Genomic DNA, 17,578 nt, shown 5'->3' with positions numbered 1-17,578 from the left:
AGGCTCTCTGCTCAGCGGGGAGCCTGCTTCTCCCTCTGCCTCTCTGCCTGCCTCTCTGCCTACTGTGATCTCTGTCTGTCAAATAAATGGATAAAGTCATTAGAAAAAAAAAAAACAACTGGAATAGAAGCTTTTATAATCACCTGCACTTCCAAGCCACACGGGACCCATCCCCTGGCTGTTTTGGAGAAGGTGGAGAGGAGAGGCAGACACATGAGTTGCTTATTGGGTAAAGCCTGGTGGCCTCCCACACCGCCTGCCTGTGCTGGTGCTTGGACATTTTACACGTACCCTCTGCTCAGGCAAGTTGGCCAGCTCTGCCCTGAGCTCCAGTCCTGCCATACCTGGCCTTAGGTCTCAAGCGAGTCTCTTCTGGAGGGCTTGGCTTCCTCTCTTGTAGATTGTACCGGCTGACATCATAATTCCTTTACCCCATCCCCCCGGGTTTCTTTGCTGAAGCCCAGCCTAGGTAGTGTCCATTGGCCCTGGGGGAGCCTCCTCTCTAGGCCCCAGATCCTTAGGTACCAAGAAAGGGCCCTCTTGGTCACAAAGAATGGTGAAGATTCTGTTTCTCAGATCACACCCTTTGAGCCAGAAAGACTGACTTCTAAAGAAAACAGCATCACCTAGTGTTGAAAAAATAAATTAAATTAACTGATAGCTCTCAGCTTGAGGACAGCCTTTCTAGAACATGCCTTTCTCTTGTCACCTGCCTGCTCAGAAACTGCCAACATGTCCCACTCCCAGATTCCCACGACCATCTGAGGTTCAGAGCTTCTTCTCGTCTGTCCCAGCCTGCCCTTCTAATGTTGCCCATCATCCCACCCTGGGTCTTTTGCACCTGCTTTTCTAGAAATCCACAAATGACCTTGAAAGGGAGGCCAGTGTGAGATGTTGGCTGGGCCCATACTGCTAATTGGACCATATTGGCCCTTTTCTCTTGTATATAAATACTGAGGCTCCTGGCAATGCCACCCAAGTTAGCACTGCGCTGTGCACCAGCTTCCCGTGCATGCCTCCATGGGGAAGTTGGGAGTTTGCTGACAGCAAGGACTATTCCTTATTGTTTGGTCTGTATCCCTGCAGATTTGAGAAGATGATCAGTGGGATGTACATGGGGGAACTGGTGAGGCTCATCCTGGTGAAGATGGCCAAGGAAGAACTGCTTTTCGGGGGGAAGCTCAGCCCAGGGCTTCTTGCCACTGGCCAGTTTGAGACCAAAGACGTTTCAGATATTGAAGGGTAAGCTTCTGGGTCCCTCTCTGTTTGCTGGGTCTCTGGAAGAGCGGATGGGCCGTTGGGGAATGAGGAACAGGAACCAGCCCTTGACCCTTCAGATTTGGATCGCAAGAGAGTCTTGCACAACGTGGGTCATGGCAGGCCTCTGGCTTGACTTAAACTTTTCAGACAGTCTCTACCCTTGTCCGCTACCCAAGTGGCTCCTGGTGCTGCATGGGTGGGGCTTGGCTTGATGCCAGAGGCTCCCAGCGGGCCCCTCGATGACTCACACATCTACTTTCTTGCCCTTCTGAAGCTCTGACATTTCTTTCTCTGTTGGTGATTCTCCAAAAGGGCTCTGTCCTGACCCCTCCTTCTCTAACAGAAGAATAGGTCTTTGGAGGGCCCTAAGATCTACCCATTTAGTTCCAGTAGGTATAGCAGAGGCCTGCATTTCACAGAGTGGCATGGGTGGGAGTAAGGATAGCCTTGAATCCTGTTTCTCAGTTAATAGCATCCAAAGAGTTGGGTCTGGTTTCCTGTTCTTGAGAGTTCCACTCTTTGCTTGAGGAGGCCTCCTTGTTTCAGGGACCAGATGGTGGAGAGGAGGGGACTTCGGTGCTAAAGAGAGCAGTGAAACTGTTCCAGCGACCTCAAGTGGAAACTCTTGAGGGAATTGTGCCTGCTTACTAAACCCCGATGGGATGGAACAGGGCCTACTTGTGAGGCATTTAGCTCTCCTGAGAAGACTGCGGAGTTCCTGGCAGCAGACACTAGCACAGCCTCTAGCGTAGGTTAAAGCAGTGCCTGCTCTGTGGGGAGAGGCGGTGAGCTGACTGCTTCATAGTGAGACAATGGGGTGGGCTCCCCAGTGGCGTGGCTGGTCAGGGACAGTGTTTGCTCTGTCCCTAGACGACCTAACATAGCTCATTCTCCATGTCTTTCTCTTTTTTTTCTCTCTCTCTCTCTCAACACAACACACATACACACGCACACAGCTTGGTGTGTGAAGCCATAAGAACAGCGCCTTGTCCTTACATAGTATATGCATAAAAAATACTGCTTTTCCCATTGGGAAAAAGAAGCTCCTAAGCACTGTGTGTGTGTGTGTGTGTGTGTGTGTGTGTGTGTGTGTGGGAGGAGAGCCTCCTGTTGGTTCTGTTGGATGGGCAGAGCCATGAAGGGAATGTCTCTCCTCAGTGGGCGGTGGTGTTTGCTGGAGCTGAGCGGTTTCCTTGTCGGCTCATAGACCCCCTCCCGCTGGCCCCAGTGGGTTGGACTTGTGCCCATGCACTATCCTTTTTTTTCCCAGGGAGAAGGATGGCACCCGGAAGGCCCGTGAGGTGCTGGTGCGGCTGGGCATAGACCCGACACAGGAGGACTGTGTGGCCACTCACCGGGTCTGCCAGATCGTGTCCACGCGCTCGGCCAGCCTGTGTGCCGCGACCCTGGCGGCCGTGCTGCGGCGCATCAAGGAGAACAAGGGCGAGGAGCGGCTGCGCTCCACCATTGGGGTGGATGGCTCCGTCTACAAGAAGCACCCACAGTGAGTCAGCGTGCCCGGGCCCCAGAGCACACCGGGACCCCAATAGGCCTGCGAGAGACCCTAGTGACTCCATGGCCAGCTCCATTTGGCCTTTTGGGGCCGTGGAGATGGGCCTTGGCACTGAGGGGCTTTCCAGAATGAGCTCTCAGTTGGCTGTGTGGGGTTGAGAGGGTGGTATCCTGGGCAGGGGTGATTTCTGAGGGCTCCTGATGACTGGCACTCTAGCCAGGGCTCTTCTGGCCATGGGGCTCTGTCTGCCACCCACTTGCTGAAGAGCTCAGGTTTCTCTTGTTTTCTTAACTCTTCATCTTTCTGGATGGTCAGTTCAAGTGCTGTGTCCTTTGCCAGAGGGCACCCTAGCTAAGCTTCTCTGGCTGACCTGGGTATTGCTCAGATGTCTCTTTTGTGCTCACTTACCTCTTTTTTACCGGCTATGAGCACCAGTTCGTGTTTCTGCATTATTTGAATCGGTTGATGCCAAAGGTCTCAGCCCTGGTCTTCTAGTCCAGGGCTTCAGAAACTTGAATGTGTACATGAATCACCTGGGGCTCTTGTCAAGAGGCAGGTTCTGATTCAGGAGGGTCCAGCCTGGAACCCTGTATCTGGGCCTGTAGGGGCTGCTGCTGCCCACAGACCACACTGGGAATGTGAGGCCGCGGAGACCATGGCTCAGCACAGCCATGACCTGAGAATTTCTTGCTGGACACACCTGTTGTCTTGAGCTGTTCAGACACCTTGGGGATAGTTGGCAGAGACTGCCCAACGAGACCAAAGTCTCTTTTCTCCTTTTTCTGTTTTGGGATTCTCCCAGGCAGCATCTAATGAAAGGAGCATTGCAGCACGAATCGTAGCTGGTCTTGGAATCCCCTGATTCGGAGGCTGATGTGTTGGGTGGAGGGGCCATGGTGTGTGGGAAGGGAGGTCTTCATGTGACTGTGTGCACTGGGCTGTTCCCTTCCCTCAGCCGCAAGTGGCCCCATATGACTATCTGAGCTTGAGCGGTGTTGAGTGTGAACTTGGGCAAGTGTGGGGAGAGGATATTCAGGGCCACGTCTGCTTCTGTGGGTGCCTCCCGGCCTTGCAGCGGAGACGGTGAGCCCTTCGTACCCTTGACCCTCACCTTGGAACCCCCCCCCCAATTTCTTCCCTTCAGCTTCGCCAAGCGTCTTCACAAGGCAGTGCGGCGCCTGGTGCCAGACTGTGATGTCCGCTTCCTGCGTTCAGAGGATGGCAGCGGCAAGGGGGCAGCCATGGTGACGGCAGTGGCCTACCGGCTGGCTGACCAGCACCGAGCCCGCCAGAAAACACTGGAGGCTCTGAAGCTGAGCCGTGAGCAGCTGCTGGAGGTCAAGAGGAGGATGAACGTGGAAATGGAGCGTGGTCTGAGCAAGGAGACGCATGCCCTTGCTCCCGTCAAGATGCTGCCTACGTACGTGTGTGCCACGCCTGACGGCACAGGTAGGTTACGGGGCTGCCACCCAGCCCACTGCGGTGGCCTTCATCCTGGTTGGTGTTGATGCCCAGGGAGGGCTCCCTTTGCCGTGGCACTGGGTATTGGGACCAGAATATGTTTCTTTAGCTGCAGTACTAGAAAATTCTAGTGTTCAAGAACTTCAGCCCAGGCATTCCTCTGCTACAAATTGAAAAATAATTAATAATGATAAATACTTACTGAGTGCCTACAGTGGGTCAAACGCTTCTGTAAGCATTTTACACATACGTAATTATTTCATCTTTAACTGTTAGCAGATTCGTAATTAATTTTTGTTAACAAACTAATATGTTTGTCATAAAACTGAGGTACAGAGAAATGAAGAAACCTGCCCACGTTCCCATGGCTGGAAAACGGCAGAGCTGAGATTTGAACCCAGGAATTTTGGTTCCAGGGTCAGTTGGCCCATGAGCTCAATCGGGCCCACTGCCAGTTTTTTGTTTTTTTGTTTTTGTTTTTTTTTAAAGATTTTATTTATTTAGTTATTTATTTGACAGATAGAGATCACAAGTAGGGAGAGAGGCAGGCAGAGAGAGAGAGAGGAGGAAGCAGGCTCCCTGCCAAACAGAGAGCCCGATGCGGGGCTCGATCCCAGGACCCTGGGATCATGACCTGAGCTGAAGGCAGAGGCTTTAACCCACTGAGCCACCCAGGCGCCCCCAGTTTTTTTTTTTTTTTAAATAGAGTTTGACCAATATACAGCCGTGCTGGTTTGTTCACATACTGTTATGGCCGCTCTATGCTACTGTGACAACGTGTGGTTACAGCAGGGACTGTGTCTCACGAGACTTGAAAGGTTTATGGCCCAACACTTCACAGGAAAAGATTGCTGACCCATGGTCTGGGTCTGTAATTAAGAAATGGTGGTCTTTTCCCAGTGTAGCGAGAGCTAACATTGAGCAGGCCAGCGTCATACAGCTGGTGCAGGTGACAGGCAGACACCAGGCCACGATGCCTGCTCCACCCTCTCCTCACCCCGTGGGCTTGAGGGAGTGACTCAGCCTAGCTCAGCCAGGTCTGCCTCCTCCTCAGGGCTGCCTCAGGGCTGCCTCCCTTCTATTTCCTTCGAAGAGTTGACCTCTGCTGTTTCTTCTCTATTCTAGAAGCTAAGAGAAGGTGACCTTTGATTTAGCATGAATGACACATTTAGATTTTTTTTTCAAGGTTATTAGAGCGAGCGAGCGTGTGCATGAGAGAGAACACGGGCAGGGAGGAGGGGCTGAGAGAGAAGGAGAAGCAGACTCCGTGAGCAGGGAGCTCAATGTGGGGCTTGATCTCAGGACCCTGGGATCATGACCTGAGCCGAAGGCAGACACTTATTAACCAACTGAGCCACCAGGCGCCCCTAGATACATTTTTGAGTGTATTGTATCATGGATCACAATCTCCAGTGTCTGCGGAACTCACCGTGACTTCTGGGGCCACCTGACCTCATCTGAGGACCACTATGGAGGCAGCAGGATGTGGTCCCAGGGATCTTATTTTCTTTCTGTTTGGTGGAACACACAGTCCATCTCCCCTGAGGGGTTTGGGGCTGACAGGAGAGGTCTCTGTTAGGGGAAAGGGCTTTAGACCATCACTCTGTGGTTCTGACATGTTGACGCTCCAGCCCGTCACCCTCCTGGGTTTGTTAATTTTTCAGAGAAAGGTGACTTCCTGGCCTTGGACCTTGGAGGCACCAATTTCCGGGTCCTGCTGGTGCGCGTGAGGAATGGAAAGCGGCGTGGCGTGGAGATGCACAACAAGATCTACGCTATCCCGCAGGAGGTCATGCACGGCACAGGGGACGAGGTGAGGCGAGGCGTGTGGCACCTCTGGGAGGGGACCCCAGTGGATACCCATTCTCGCCCGGGAGGATGGTGCTTCCTCTGCTCAGCCATGGTCCTAGGGAAGGCCGGGGGGCCTGGGGCTCTGACCTGGTCTTCCCCCCCAGGTTTGTGCCTGAGTGTGCGTTGGTCCCAAGTGGAGCCCTTGGGCTCGTGACCAGGCCCTACATGGGGGGGGGCCGGCCTGCCCTGGCTCGGGGCCCCTCCTTCACTGCCTCACTTCTCCCTGCAGCTCTTCGACCACATTGTCCAGTGCATCGCCGACTTCCTGGAGTACATGGGCATGAAGGGCGTGTCCTTGCCTCTGGGTTTCACCTTCTCCTTCCCCTGCCAGCAGAACAGCCTGGATGAGGTAACAGAGTCTCCCGGGGCGCCGGCCTCTGGGCTTTATTGACCCTACCCCAGCCTGGGTTTGGAACTGGGGAGAAGGTTGAGTTGAGAGGAGGCAAAGAAGGGCATGAGTAAGCAGTCATGAGTCTCATGATGGGCTTGGAGGTTACTTAGGGCACAATCTTTGGGAAATGACGATAGTGCTTACCAAAATACGAAGGACAAACGTTTTTACAGCATTTGACATCAGGCATGGTGCTAGGCTTCCTGTGTATGTCACCTCATTTAACCCTCATGGCAACCGTATAAGGTAGGTAGGTGTTTGCATGCCCGTCTTGCAGGAAGGGAAACAGTCTACAGAGATGCCAGGTGTCTTGCTCCAGATCAGAAGGCTTGGGAGTGGTCAAGCCAGGATCTCAGTTCCGGTTCCTGATCCCTGAGCCCGTGTTCTCAGGGAAGCTCACCAGCTCCTGCAGGATATTTTCATTCACCTCCTGGTGTTCAGATGCCCCGGTGCTTCTCTTGTAGCTTTGCTTTGCATTCCTTTTCTGCCAGCCTTACGTGAGTGAAGCAGGCTGAGAGCTGTGCGCTCTGCCGTTCTGGTCACGGTGTGTTGAGAAGGGAGGAGAGCTGAGTACTGTGCTGAGGCTTGTTCTGGGCTGACAGTCGGCGTACGAGATGTTAGGATTCTGTTGTCTAAGCAGTTGTTCCTCTGTCTCGATCAGTCCTGTAGAACAGGAGCATGCACACGTGTTTACAGATGGACAGAGTGGCCAGGGTCCACAAGGCGGGGTCCCTGCTTTAGGGGCTGAGGCACGAACTGTGCTGATGGCAAGTGAGCATGGGCGGGAAACCATGAGCTGCCGGTGGGAACAGGGCAGCGATGGGGTGCCAGAGCTGCGAGGACATGCAGTTGTGATATTAACCTGAGCACATACCCGGTGAGCATGAAGGAGACATGGATCGTCTTCCAAGTCCAAAGGAGTGGATGGGGAAGAAAGGCAGGTAGACCTGGCCATGTGCAGGAGAGCACAGAGGTGGGAAATGTCCCAGGTACAGGGAGCTTGGTCCAGTGGGGAAGAAAGGCCAGCATTTGGCATAGGGTTCCAGAATAGGGCCTCCCTCCATGTCGCTCAGCTGAGTTTTGTAAGTGCTTCCTCCTCTTCCCCTCAGAGCTGAATTCATCATGTGTCCCAGTCCGCTGAAGGCTTTGGGGGTGTCCTGCAATGAAAAACATTGCCTAATGCAGTCTTTCCCAACACCTGTGTCACCGTGTGTCCGCTGTCCCTAGGGCAGTGTTGGTTTTCACTCTTTTGTTCTTTACCAGTTTTATTGAGCTGGTAACGTGCACACCGTATAAGTTTAAAGAGTTCAGCACCGTGATTTCATTTTGTATATTGTAAATTGATCGTCGCAAGAAGTTTAGTTAGCATCTGTCATCTCCTATAGAGACAAAACAAGAAAAAAAAAGGATTAAAAAGTGGGGTTTTTTTTCTTGTAAGAACTTTTAGGATCTGCTCTTTCACAATTTTCAAATATACTGTACAGGAATGTCTCCGTTTGCCTCAGTTTACCAAAGGGAACATGCAGATACATACTTAAGTGATGCTTAGCGAAACATTGTTTATTATAATGAAAACATTAGGAACGAACCCAGTTGCTCAACACTTGGGAAATAATTAAATTCCGAGCCATCCGCTACCTCATATCAATAACTAGTTTGTTTTTTTTGTTTTTTTGGCAGAAATTTCAATGATGGGGAAAAAACTAGTGGTAAGACACACATTTTTAAAGAAAAAGATAGTCTCTACAATATAGAAACCTGCCAAAACTGCAATTCATAAGGCTTTTCCTACTGAAATATTTTTAAATAAACATACCTTCCTTTTCATGCCAACATATATATATCTTGAAGTATTTATCAAGTGACCCAAGAACACCTTCTCTGTTACTGAAATGATAAGATTCCGGGGGAGCATGTATATAGTTCAACATTATAAAAATTAAGAGCAGATAAAGTGGGAGCTGGGTTCTCTCTGTCATTCCATCTGTCTGTAAGCTGGGTTCTGCTCTGCTGAGATAGATACCTTGTTGAGCGGGAAATCAGCAGGTGCCACGGCCCAGAGACCTCAAGCTGCCTCAACCACCTGGTGGCCTGGGGCATGTCTCCCCATGGCAGAGGCCTCTGTGTGTGTGTTATTATAAAGGACCACCTAACATCATGTCATTGGATCATTCTGTAAACTTGAAAGGGCCAAATACAAAATTTCATTAGGGACACAGAGCTAACCTGTGGGCAAGATAAGTCAGGTGGAGATGAGCACACCATTACTAGGGTGTAGGTATGCAAAGCCGGACATGGCTGGGATGATAGCTTGTTTCTCCAAAAGTCCTGGGATCTGAGCACAGTGTGACACAGCCAGGTTGACTTGTGGTTCCAAGCTCACCTGGTCCATAAAATGCCACGGTCGTGTTCAGGCCAGGCAAGGCCTGGAGAAACCCAGATGTGGGTAGATAGTGAGCATCCAGCCTGTTTATGGATTCTGGCCTTGCAGGAAGGGCCCCAGGAGCTCCGGGCGCCTGTTTACTGGTGGGCTGCAGCAGCAGAGAGGGACCAGGGGACAATCCACGAATCAGTTCTCCCGCATGTAAAACCACCACGTATGCATCTGTTCCCTAGAGGGCCCCGCGACACAGCAGACGGCCACATTAAAGACGAGCGGCTTACAGTGGTCTGTGAGGAGAGGAGAGCACGTCCCTCCCTGGGGTGGTGTGAAGCCTGGCTGTCACTCAGCTGGAACGAGTGTCAGGGCACTTGTTCATGCCCAGGGAGTTTCACAGTTAAGAGAGATATTCTGACTTCTGATGTAAATATAGGACAATGACAGACCAAACTGCTTTTCCAGTGAAAGAAATGTGTATGGCGCTTGGCTCCATGGCTGGGGCAGTGGTGTGGTGCTTGGGGGCCCATGGAATTGGGGTGCCTGGGCCTTACTCCTGGCTTCGGACCTTGGGCAGGTTACCCCAGAGCTGTAGTTGCCTAGAAAAGGGGCCTTACGATGACATTTCACCACTTTGCTGTGAGGAGTAAATGATGGAATGCGTGCCTGGCAGGTGCGCTGTTGCGTGTGGGAGAGACTGTTGGTCACTGAGGGGATGGTACCGTATAACTTGGTGGTGAGGCTGGGAACCGGGGACACAGCCAGGCTGTGGGGAAGGCACACATATCCTCTGATATCCTCCTCTATGGTCCTGTGTGATTTTCTTTTTTTTTTTTTAGAGCATCCTCCTCAAGTGGACTAAAGGCTTCAAGGCATCCGGCTGTGAGGGTGAGGACGTGGTCACGCTGCTGAAGGAGGCCATCCACCGGCGAGAGGTGGGACAGGCGCGGGAGGAGGCCCAGAATGACCTTGTTCAGAAAGTGGGGAGACGCTGGGAGCAGGCCTGTGGGTTAGGGGGAGAATGAACGTGATCCTTCAGTGATGATTGAGTGTCCCCTGCGTGTCAGGCCTTGCTTTTGCCACTGGGGACTCAGGAATGACCACAACAAACTCTTGAGCTATAAACAAACCCATGAGCTAATGTCAGGTGCTGTCGCGCCGGGACAAGAAAGGAAGTCGGGTGAGGACAGGGTGAGTGGGCTGGAGAAGGGCAGTCTTAATAGCACAACCAGGGAACCTCCCTGAGGAGGTGGTACTTGAGCCCCAAGGGCCATGAATGAAAAGAGAGAACGAGCCATGCTGTATAAAGTACACTTTATATGCACACAAATTTCCCTTGCAAGTGTCTGAAGGAAAATGTTGGGGTTCATTTGCCCCCTCAGGAGTTTGACCTGGACGTGGTTGCTGTGGTGAATGACACGGTTGGGACGATGATGACCTGTGGCTATGAAGACCCTCACTGCGAAGTCGGCCTCATCGTAGGTAAGGACCCGGCTCGGGACCCACAGGCTGGCGTGGAGGGAGGACGGTGCCGGTTGAGGGGCTGACGTGTTTGTGTGATTGGCAGGCACGGGCAGCAACGCCTGCTACATGGAGGAGATGCGGAACGTGGAGCTGGTGGAGGGGGAGGAGGGCCGCATGTGTGTCAACATGGAGTGGGGGGCCTTCGGGGACAACGGATGCCTCGACGACTTCCGCACGGAATTTGATGTGGCCGTGGATGAGCTCTCCCTCAACCCCGGCAGACAGAGGTAGGTGCCTCAGTGCGCGTGGGTCCTGGTACATGTCGGTGAGGGGCTGGGAGTAAGCACTGGAAGGTAATGAGCCCAGAAGATGGGAATGATCCCAGGGAACCCCACGGACTTCAGGCAGGCACTGTGGTCAGTGTTGCCAAAGGCCATGGGTCAGTGTGTGCAGACAGCAGCCGTCCTGTCCAAGCTGCCCTCTCCTTGCTAATATCCAGGGCGTCTCAGACTTTCCCTCCATAACCTCCCGGCATTGCAGGTTCGAGAAGATGATCAGCGGCATGTACCTGGGTGAGATCGTCCGAAACATCCTCATCGATTTCACCAAACGTGGGCTGCTCTTCCGTGGCCGCATCTCAGAGCGGCTCAAGACAAGAGGGATCTTTGAGACCAAGTTCCTGTCTCAGATTGAGAGGTGAGAATTAGGGTCCGGGATCGGGACCTCTGTCCTCCCTTTCATGGGACAGCAAGCCGAAGGGTTTCCAGACCCCAAGTAAGACCGGGGTATGGCTTCTATTACAGGTCAGTTTGGTTGCAGAGACAGTCATATCTGTACTGTTTATTGAATAACTTATGGCTAGTTGGCATTTTAAGCATGAAAAACCCTGCTGAGTTGCCAGGGGTCCTTGCAAAGTAACATTGTTGGGTTTTAGGCCAACTCTCAAAGGTGGGAAGATAACCTGTGCACAGGCAATAAATTGGGAACGCACAGAGGATGTGGTCTGTTAAAGCATTCGTGCCTGGCAGGAGGGCGCTTCTGACCACAGCCGCGGTGATGGGAGAAGCAGGGTTGAGTGAGGGCTGGCGTGCCAGGTGGTCAGAAATCCGGCCGTGCGGTGGCTTGTTAGAGCACAGCCTCTCTCCTCGCTGCTGCAAATTAGAAAAGGGCCTGTCGGAGCCCTTCACGAATGACTGCTGTGCAGCACTCTCCGGTGTGTGGGAAAGCAGGAGGCAGGCGGGCAGCCAGGTTGGGGGCCACAGAGCTGCTGCACCAGTGAAGAGAAGGCATATGTTCGTGTCTGCGTGTCCATTTGCGTGCAGGAGGCCGATTCCTAAGACAGTTCCTTGATACAATAACAAGTATATTCTTCTTACAATTCGATTCATGTCGTGTTTCATGAAGATGTGTGTGGGAGTCGCCATCAGTCCCCCCTGGGAGGGGGAGTAGAGCTAGAACGAGGATCTGTGCTGGGAGGTAGGGGGTGCCCACTGTCCTCTTGACCCAGGAACAACGTGGAGGAAATGGGTAGGAAAGAGCTTTGCAGCTGAAAATGCCAGCTGCAGGCATCCACACTGCCTTTATTCTCACTGAATGAGTGGAACACTAGACGGTGACTTTCCCTAGACTGTTCTCTTGAATACCAGCCGTAGAGAGTGGTGCCGCGCCTCACGTGGGCCAGGTGGAAACAGGAGCTGTGCCTTGGCATTGCTGTCACACCCGGGGGGTTCCCGGGGGATCCAGTGGGATGAGCATTGGTTTCTGGACTGAGTTCAAGAACAGGAGGCACCTGGTGGGGGCCGCTGCCAGGCCAGACCCCTGGCGTGTGGGCTGCCAGCCGCTCATGTATGTGACTGACCGCTCGCTGTCCCCCTGCAGTGACTGCCTGGCGCTGCTGCAGGTCCGTGCCATCCTGCGTCACCTGGGGCTCGAGAGCACCTGTGACGACAGCATCATCGTCAAGGAGGTGTGCATCGTGGTGGCGCGGCGGGCAGCCCAGCTCTGTGGCGCAGGCATGGCCGCCGTGGTGGACAAGATACGAGAAAACCGGGGGCTGGACACCCTCAAAGTGACCGTGGGCGTGGATGGGACCCTGTACAAGCTGCATCCCCAGTGAGTACCAGACTTTGCTCTTCCGTCCATCTCTCTCTCCGTCCAGCTCTTTCCTTCCCCCCCACCCCCTTTTCACAGCAAACCGCCTAGTGTTACAAGTGAGTGTTCGTAGCACAGATGCTTGAGTTTAAAGGTTCATGACAGAAGTAGGCCTGTGTCTGACCACCCAGCTTGTAGGACCTCGGTATCACACCCCTGACCCCTGCCGGTGACTTGGTCCCTAGCTGCCTTTCCCTGTGTGTCTGTGTTTGCACCGTACTATTTGGTTTTCCCTAAATTTGAACCAGTTGTGAGGGGAATCCCCCCTGGGCATCTCTCCTTTCGGGACTGGCTTCTCGGACACAGAATGTATAGTTTTGAGATGCATCCACCTGGAAGTGTGGGATTGGAGTTTGTGAATTTTCCAGGCTGTGGAGCATACCTTTGAATGAGTATACTCTAGTTTTATTGTACTGCTAGTGGATATTGGGTTATTTCTAGATTGTATCCGTTACAAACAGTGCTCCTGAGAACATTCTGGGAAGGTATGCTGGAGCTCCAGAGTGGGGTATTTTCTGCAGTCTGGCATGGGGGCTGGCCGACTAGACCCATGACACTTTTTGTAAATAAAGTTTTATTGGAATGCGGCCCTGCCCACTCACATATGTGTTGTCTCTGGCTGCTTTCACACCATGGTGACAGAGTAGTAACCCACAAGGCTGAAAGTATCTACTGTCTGGCTCTTGATAGAAAGTGTGTCGCTCGAATCTCCCCAACCACAGTGTGGAAGCACTGAATTCCCTTTTCTTTCTATACTTTTCCCTATCTCTCCATCTCTCTTTTTCTCCCATCAACTGTTGTTCTCTCCCTTCTTCACTCATTTGCATATGTTTTGAGTAAATCATCCTGAATTCAGGAATTGCCCCAACCCCTTCCTCCTGGAAGCATCCCTGCTCAAAGTTAAAAGAATAGAGCTGTTAACCCTGGTCTGGGCAGTAGGTGGGAAAGAGTGAGGACAGAGAGACTCCTTGATGGAAATGTTGCCTCAGAGAGAAGCTTAAGCTTGCCTTTCCAAGCCCATTCTCTTGAGGATCAGTGCCTCCTAAGTGGGAATCTTGGTCCCAGATGAGAGTGGGGAGGGGGACAGAAGTCAAGCTCCTGATGCTGGGTGTGTTCCATAGATGACGAGGGCATCGCTGTAACCAATATCCATTAGCTTTACAATAAAACTGCAGTATAGTCATTCAAAGATATGCTCCACAGCCTGGAAAATTCATGAACTGCAATCCCATACTTCCATGCGGATACATCTCAAAACTTACATGCTGTGTGGGAGAAGCCAGTCCTGAAAGGAGAGATGGCAGGAATTCTCCTCGTGACAGGTTCAAATTGAAATAAAACCGAACAGTATGGCACCCTGCTGTGTTGGGGGTCATGGTGACTATCTCTTTCTCTAATCCCATACTGAAAGCTCGATGAGCACCATAATGTGCCTGCAGCAAGCCCCCGTGCCTGCTCCTTTCATCTTTAATGGTATTTTGGATTAGATGTGGGTCTGCGTGAGTCCATACCCCTGGAAAATAAAGTATTACATGCATGGGGCTTGGTCTTCCAGAGTTCATGGACAGGCTATGTACTTCTGGAGGGCACACCTGTGGTGCCCATGACCCTTGACCCTGTCTGCCACTGGTGATTTTAAGAACACAAGCCCAGAATCTCAGACAGTTGCCTCCCAGTGGCTCTCTGCTCCCACTTGGCCCGCTGTGACATAGACTTGGGGCATGTTGCCAGCCGCTCGAAGCTGTGGTTTTCTGATACACACAGTACATAGTGAGTGTTTAATACATGATAGCTGTCATCCTTTGCTCACCTCAGTAATTCCAGGATCACTTCCTAGGATCTCACCTTGGGGGACATAAATCAATCATGACTGAGTTGTTCTTTTTTCCCCGTGTCTTCCTCCCAATGTTTGCAGCTTTGCCCAAGTGATGCACGAGACAGTAAAGGACCTGGCTCCGAAATGTGACGTGTCCTTCCTGGAGTCAGAGGACGGCAGCGGGAAGGGGGCAGCGCTCATCACTGCTGTGGCCTGTCGCATCCGCGATGCTGGCCAGCGGTAGAGTCCCTGATTCGGAAGGGACTTCCTCTGGTTCCCCGTCTTCCCTGCTTTAAATTATAAAATGTCATCCCCTGTGTCATAGATGGGCCCCTGGGCTTTTCCTTGGCAGAGAGGGGACTGGGTGTGGTCTCTCTGGATACTCACTGTTGAGTTTAGTGCCCAAGCCTTGGCCTCCCGAGATCCATATGTTTTGAAATAAGGACTTGTTCATACTTGTCACTATTCCTACTGGTTCTTTGAAAACTCAAGACGGATTTTAACCTTTAGTCCTCCCCCTGGCCAAACTCCATGTCCCTGCTTAATCCTGCAGGTTGGGGACACTAATGAGAAGATAGAGTGGCTTCCCCATGGACTCTGAGCACGGTCTTTCTAGGTGAAGAGCAGTCCCCGCTCAGAGGCCGATAATGTTTCTCCTCTGAGATCTGGAGGGACCGCCACTCACTTGAGCCTGATTGTCCCACAGGCAGAAGGGCCAGGGGTGGGAGAAGACCAGCAGTGGGGGGATCCATGGATAGCCACGTGGCACCCCCTCTTTAACCTCCTTTATGTGCCTGGTGGGTTCCAGCAGAGGCTCATCTCTGGAATTACAGCATCCTGAATCCGAGTAAGCAACACCAAGGCCACACATGGGTTCCCGAGTCATCCATGAGCAATGGACCTTTGGGGGCAGGGGAGACTTTTTGGTCTATTTTTAAAATTTTTCCTGAAGAAGTGGAAGCAGTTCTTACTTTCATTTTAATTTATGTTTGAAATGTATTTAGTTCATGAAGTACGTCCGTTCCTTTACCTTGACACTGTATGTAATGATTGGTTGTATGTAATGTATTTATATGTCAGTGTGTTATGTACATAAACACACAGAGTCTTTCCAGACTTGGCCTCTGTAGTAGACGAGCGTCACTAGAGGATGGAAGGTGAAGATACTGACAGGTTACTAGAAATACCTCATTCGCCTGTGGGAAGAGAAGGGAAGCCCCTTCAGGGTGAGTGAATGGCCAAGTAGCTCCTTCCCGGCTCCTTTTTAACCTGCAGACCGGAAACCGTGGAAGGCAGGGCACAGCGAGGGAAGCTAGGTCTATGGATGGAAGAAACCGCAGCAACTGGCTGCTCCCTGTAGACCTTCCTGGGGCACCAGCACACGGGCTCTTAACCAAAGCAGACAGGAATCCTTTCCAAGAGACTTGCTTAAGAATTGTTTATTCTTAGGACAGTCAGTATTTTTAAGTTCTCTGAGAAGATAAAGGAAGCCACCAAGAGCATTTCTTTAAAAATTCTGTCTCCCTGTTAATAGCAAACCAAAACCAAACAATGAAACGATCAAATGAAGAAAACCTCAGGGACAACACTTTTAAAGGCGGATTTGTGCCCTCCCGGCAAAACTGATGTGTTTTGTAAATGTTTTCTAAGAAGCGTTGTCTGAGGGCTTCTGGAGGCTGAGCTGTTTTTGTACACAGTATTTATTTCCAACTGTTGATGGGGGTAAGGGGAGTGGGGTGGCCTGAGAACTTCCACGCTCTACCTTTCAGGGGTGCCGTTAATTCTGTACCTGAAGGCCACTTCCTCCCTAAAATATGCACACCCTCACACTGCAACTACACGGTAAAGAGGGAATGACCCTAGAACACTATTGAGTAGGAATCAAGGATCACAACAAGGAAGCAAAAACAGGGCTGAGTAGCACCCGACTTTGCACATTTATCATACTTGTACTAAGAACGTCTAGATCCAAGTATCACTAAAGAACGCCCAAGAAGTAGAGATGAATTTTAACTTTTAAACTTGAAAATTAGGCTCTGTCTGTGAGCTGTGTGTGTGTGTGTGCATGTGGTTATTCAAAATATGTTGTTGGTTTCCAAAATGGAAAATGCATTTTGAACATCTGTGTTCCCACAGTTAGGTGACCGTTCCTTGCTGATGCTGCTTTGCCTAGTGTAAACACAGTCTCAGTCTTCAGCTGGGATGTGTTGAATCTCAAATCTTTGAGCACTCAGTCTAGTAAACGTGTTGTCATGTATAATAAAGAGCTAGTTGAATTAACTATGTGATGTTAACTATTAATAAATTTTAACATTTTTCAAAATACCCAGCGTGTGATTCATGAGGATTTTTTTTTTTTTTTTTTTTTTTTTTTTTTTTTAAGAGTGTGGGCACATTAGTACTCCCTGCCTGGTCTGAACGATTGATGACTGTCTTGATAATGGTAATAGGCTTGTTTGATAGGCATGTGGCGGAGACTTGTCCTGACCCCAGATACTTCTCTTCCCAGAAACTCAGTTCCAATGGAACTGGAGGATAGATGACCTTTCCTAGGCCATTTTTGAGCCCCTAGTTTTCAAGCATCAGGAAGAAGTGTGGCAGGCACAGGAGACTACCCTTGAAGGAGTTTGGCTGAGCCGTTAGCAGTGGCCTCTGGGGCTCTGGCTGGTCTCTGTAGGTACGTGACTCAAATTCAGGATGGAAAGCCACTACTTAGAACCTCTGAAAAGCATGTGCCTCTATCCTCTCCTTGCCTTTCCCCTCTCTCCAATAAGCATGATACAAACCTGGGCAATCCCTTCCTCATGAGACCCTACTGACCCCCACGGACACGGCCCCATTTGACAATGAGATTATGGAAGTATTGCCTACACTGTTGGGGTGCAAGCTGGTACAACCATTTAGATGGGGAAAAAAGAGGCAACGTGCATCAAAAGCATGTTTTGTGTAATTTTCTAGAAATGTGTACAGAGGAAACGGAGATAATCAGCTTTGAGGGTATTGACTATTAATGTGCTTTATAATAACAGAAAAGGAGCACCCCATCCAGTGGGTCTAACTGTCCTGTGTCAGAGTCCGGTCAGGAAGGCATTCCATGCCTGTTATTTCAGATTGTAGTGCAGGGGCTTGGTTACAGAGGTGATGAAAGAGCTGAGAAGCCAGAGAGTAACAACACCGAAAAACAGTCTTTCTATCCCAGTGGCTGGGCCAGAGGCCAAAAGCTGGGGAGAGGGTGGAACCACAGAGCAGGGAAAAAGGGTGGTTAGAAATAACCCTCCCACCTAGTTTTCTGCA

The 17,578-nt window shown here is 51.1% G+C and overlaps 1 protein-coding gene across 1 annotated transcript in view; it reads left to right on the top strand.

Annotated features, from left to right (window-relative positions):
- Positions 1–16,596, top strand: part of HK2 (hexokinase 2) — a 59,460-nt gene extending 42,864 nt beyond the window's left edge. The window contains exons 8-18 of the mRNA XM_045979838.1: positions 1,087–1,242; positions 2,531–2,764; positions 3,918–4,222; positions 5,899–6,047; positions 6,315–6,434; positions 9,693–9,788; positions 10,236–10,335; positions 10,421–10,604; positions 10,858–11,013; positions 12,196–12,429; positions 14,384–16,596. Coding sequence (XP_045835794.1) covers positions 1,087–1,242; positions 2,531–2,764; positions 3,918–4,222; positions 5,899–6,047; positions 6,315–6,434; positions 9,693–9,788; positions 10,236–10,335; positions 10,421–10,604; positions 10,858–11,013; positions 12,196–12,429; positions 14,384–14,528 — 1,879 coding nt within the window. The 3' untranslated portion in view covers positions 14,529–16,596. The remainder of the gene's footprint in view (positions 1–1,086; positions 1,243–2,530; positions 2,765–3,917; positions 4,223–5,898; positions 6,048–6,314; positions 6,435–9,692; positions 9,789–10,235; positions 10,336–10,420; positions 10,605–10,857; positions 11,014–12,195; positions 12,430–14,383) is intronic.
- The last annotated feature ends 982 nt before the right edge of the window (positions 16,597–17,578 follow it).

Source organism: Meles meles, chromosome 15 (assembly GCF_922984935.1).
Source record: "Meles meles chromosome 15, mMelMel3.1 paternal haplotype, whole genome shotgun sequence".
NCBI lineage: Eukaryota > Metazoa > Chordata > Mammalia > Carnivora > Mustelidae > Meles > Meles meles.
This window is presented reverse-complemented; position numbering and strand designations above follow the sequence as displayed.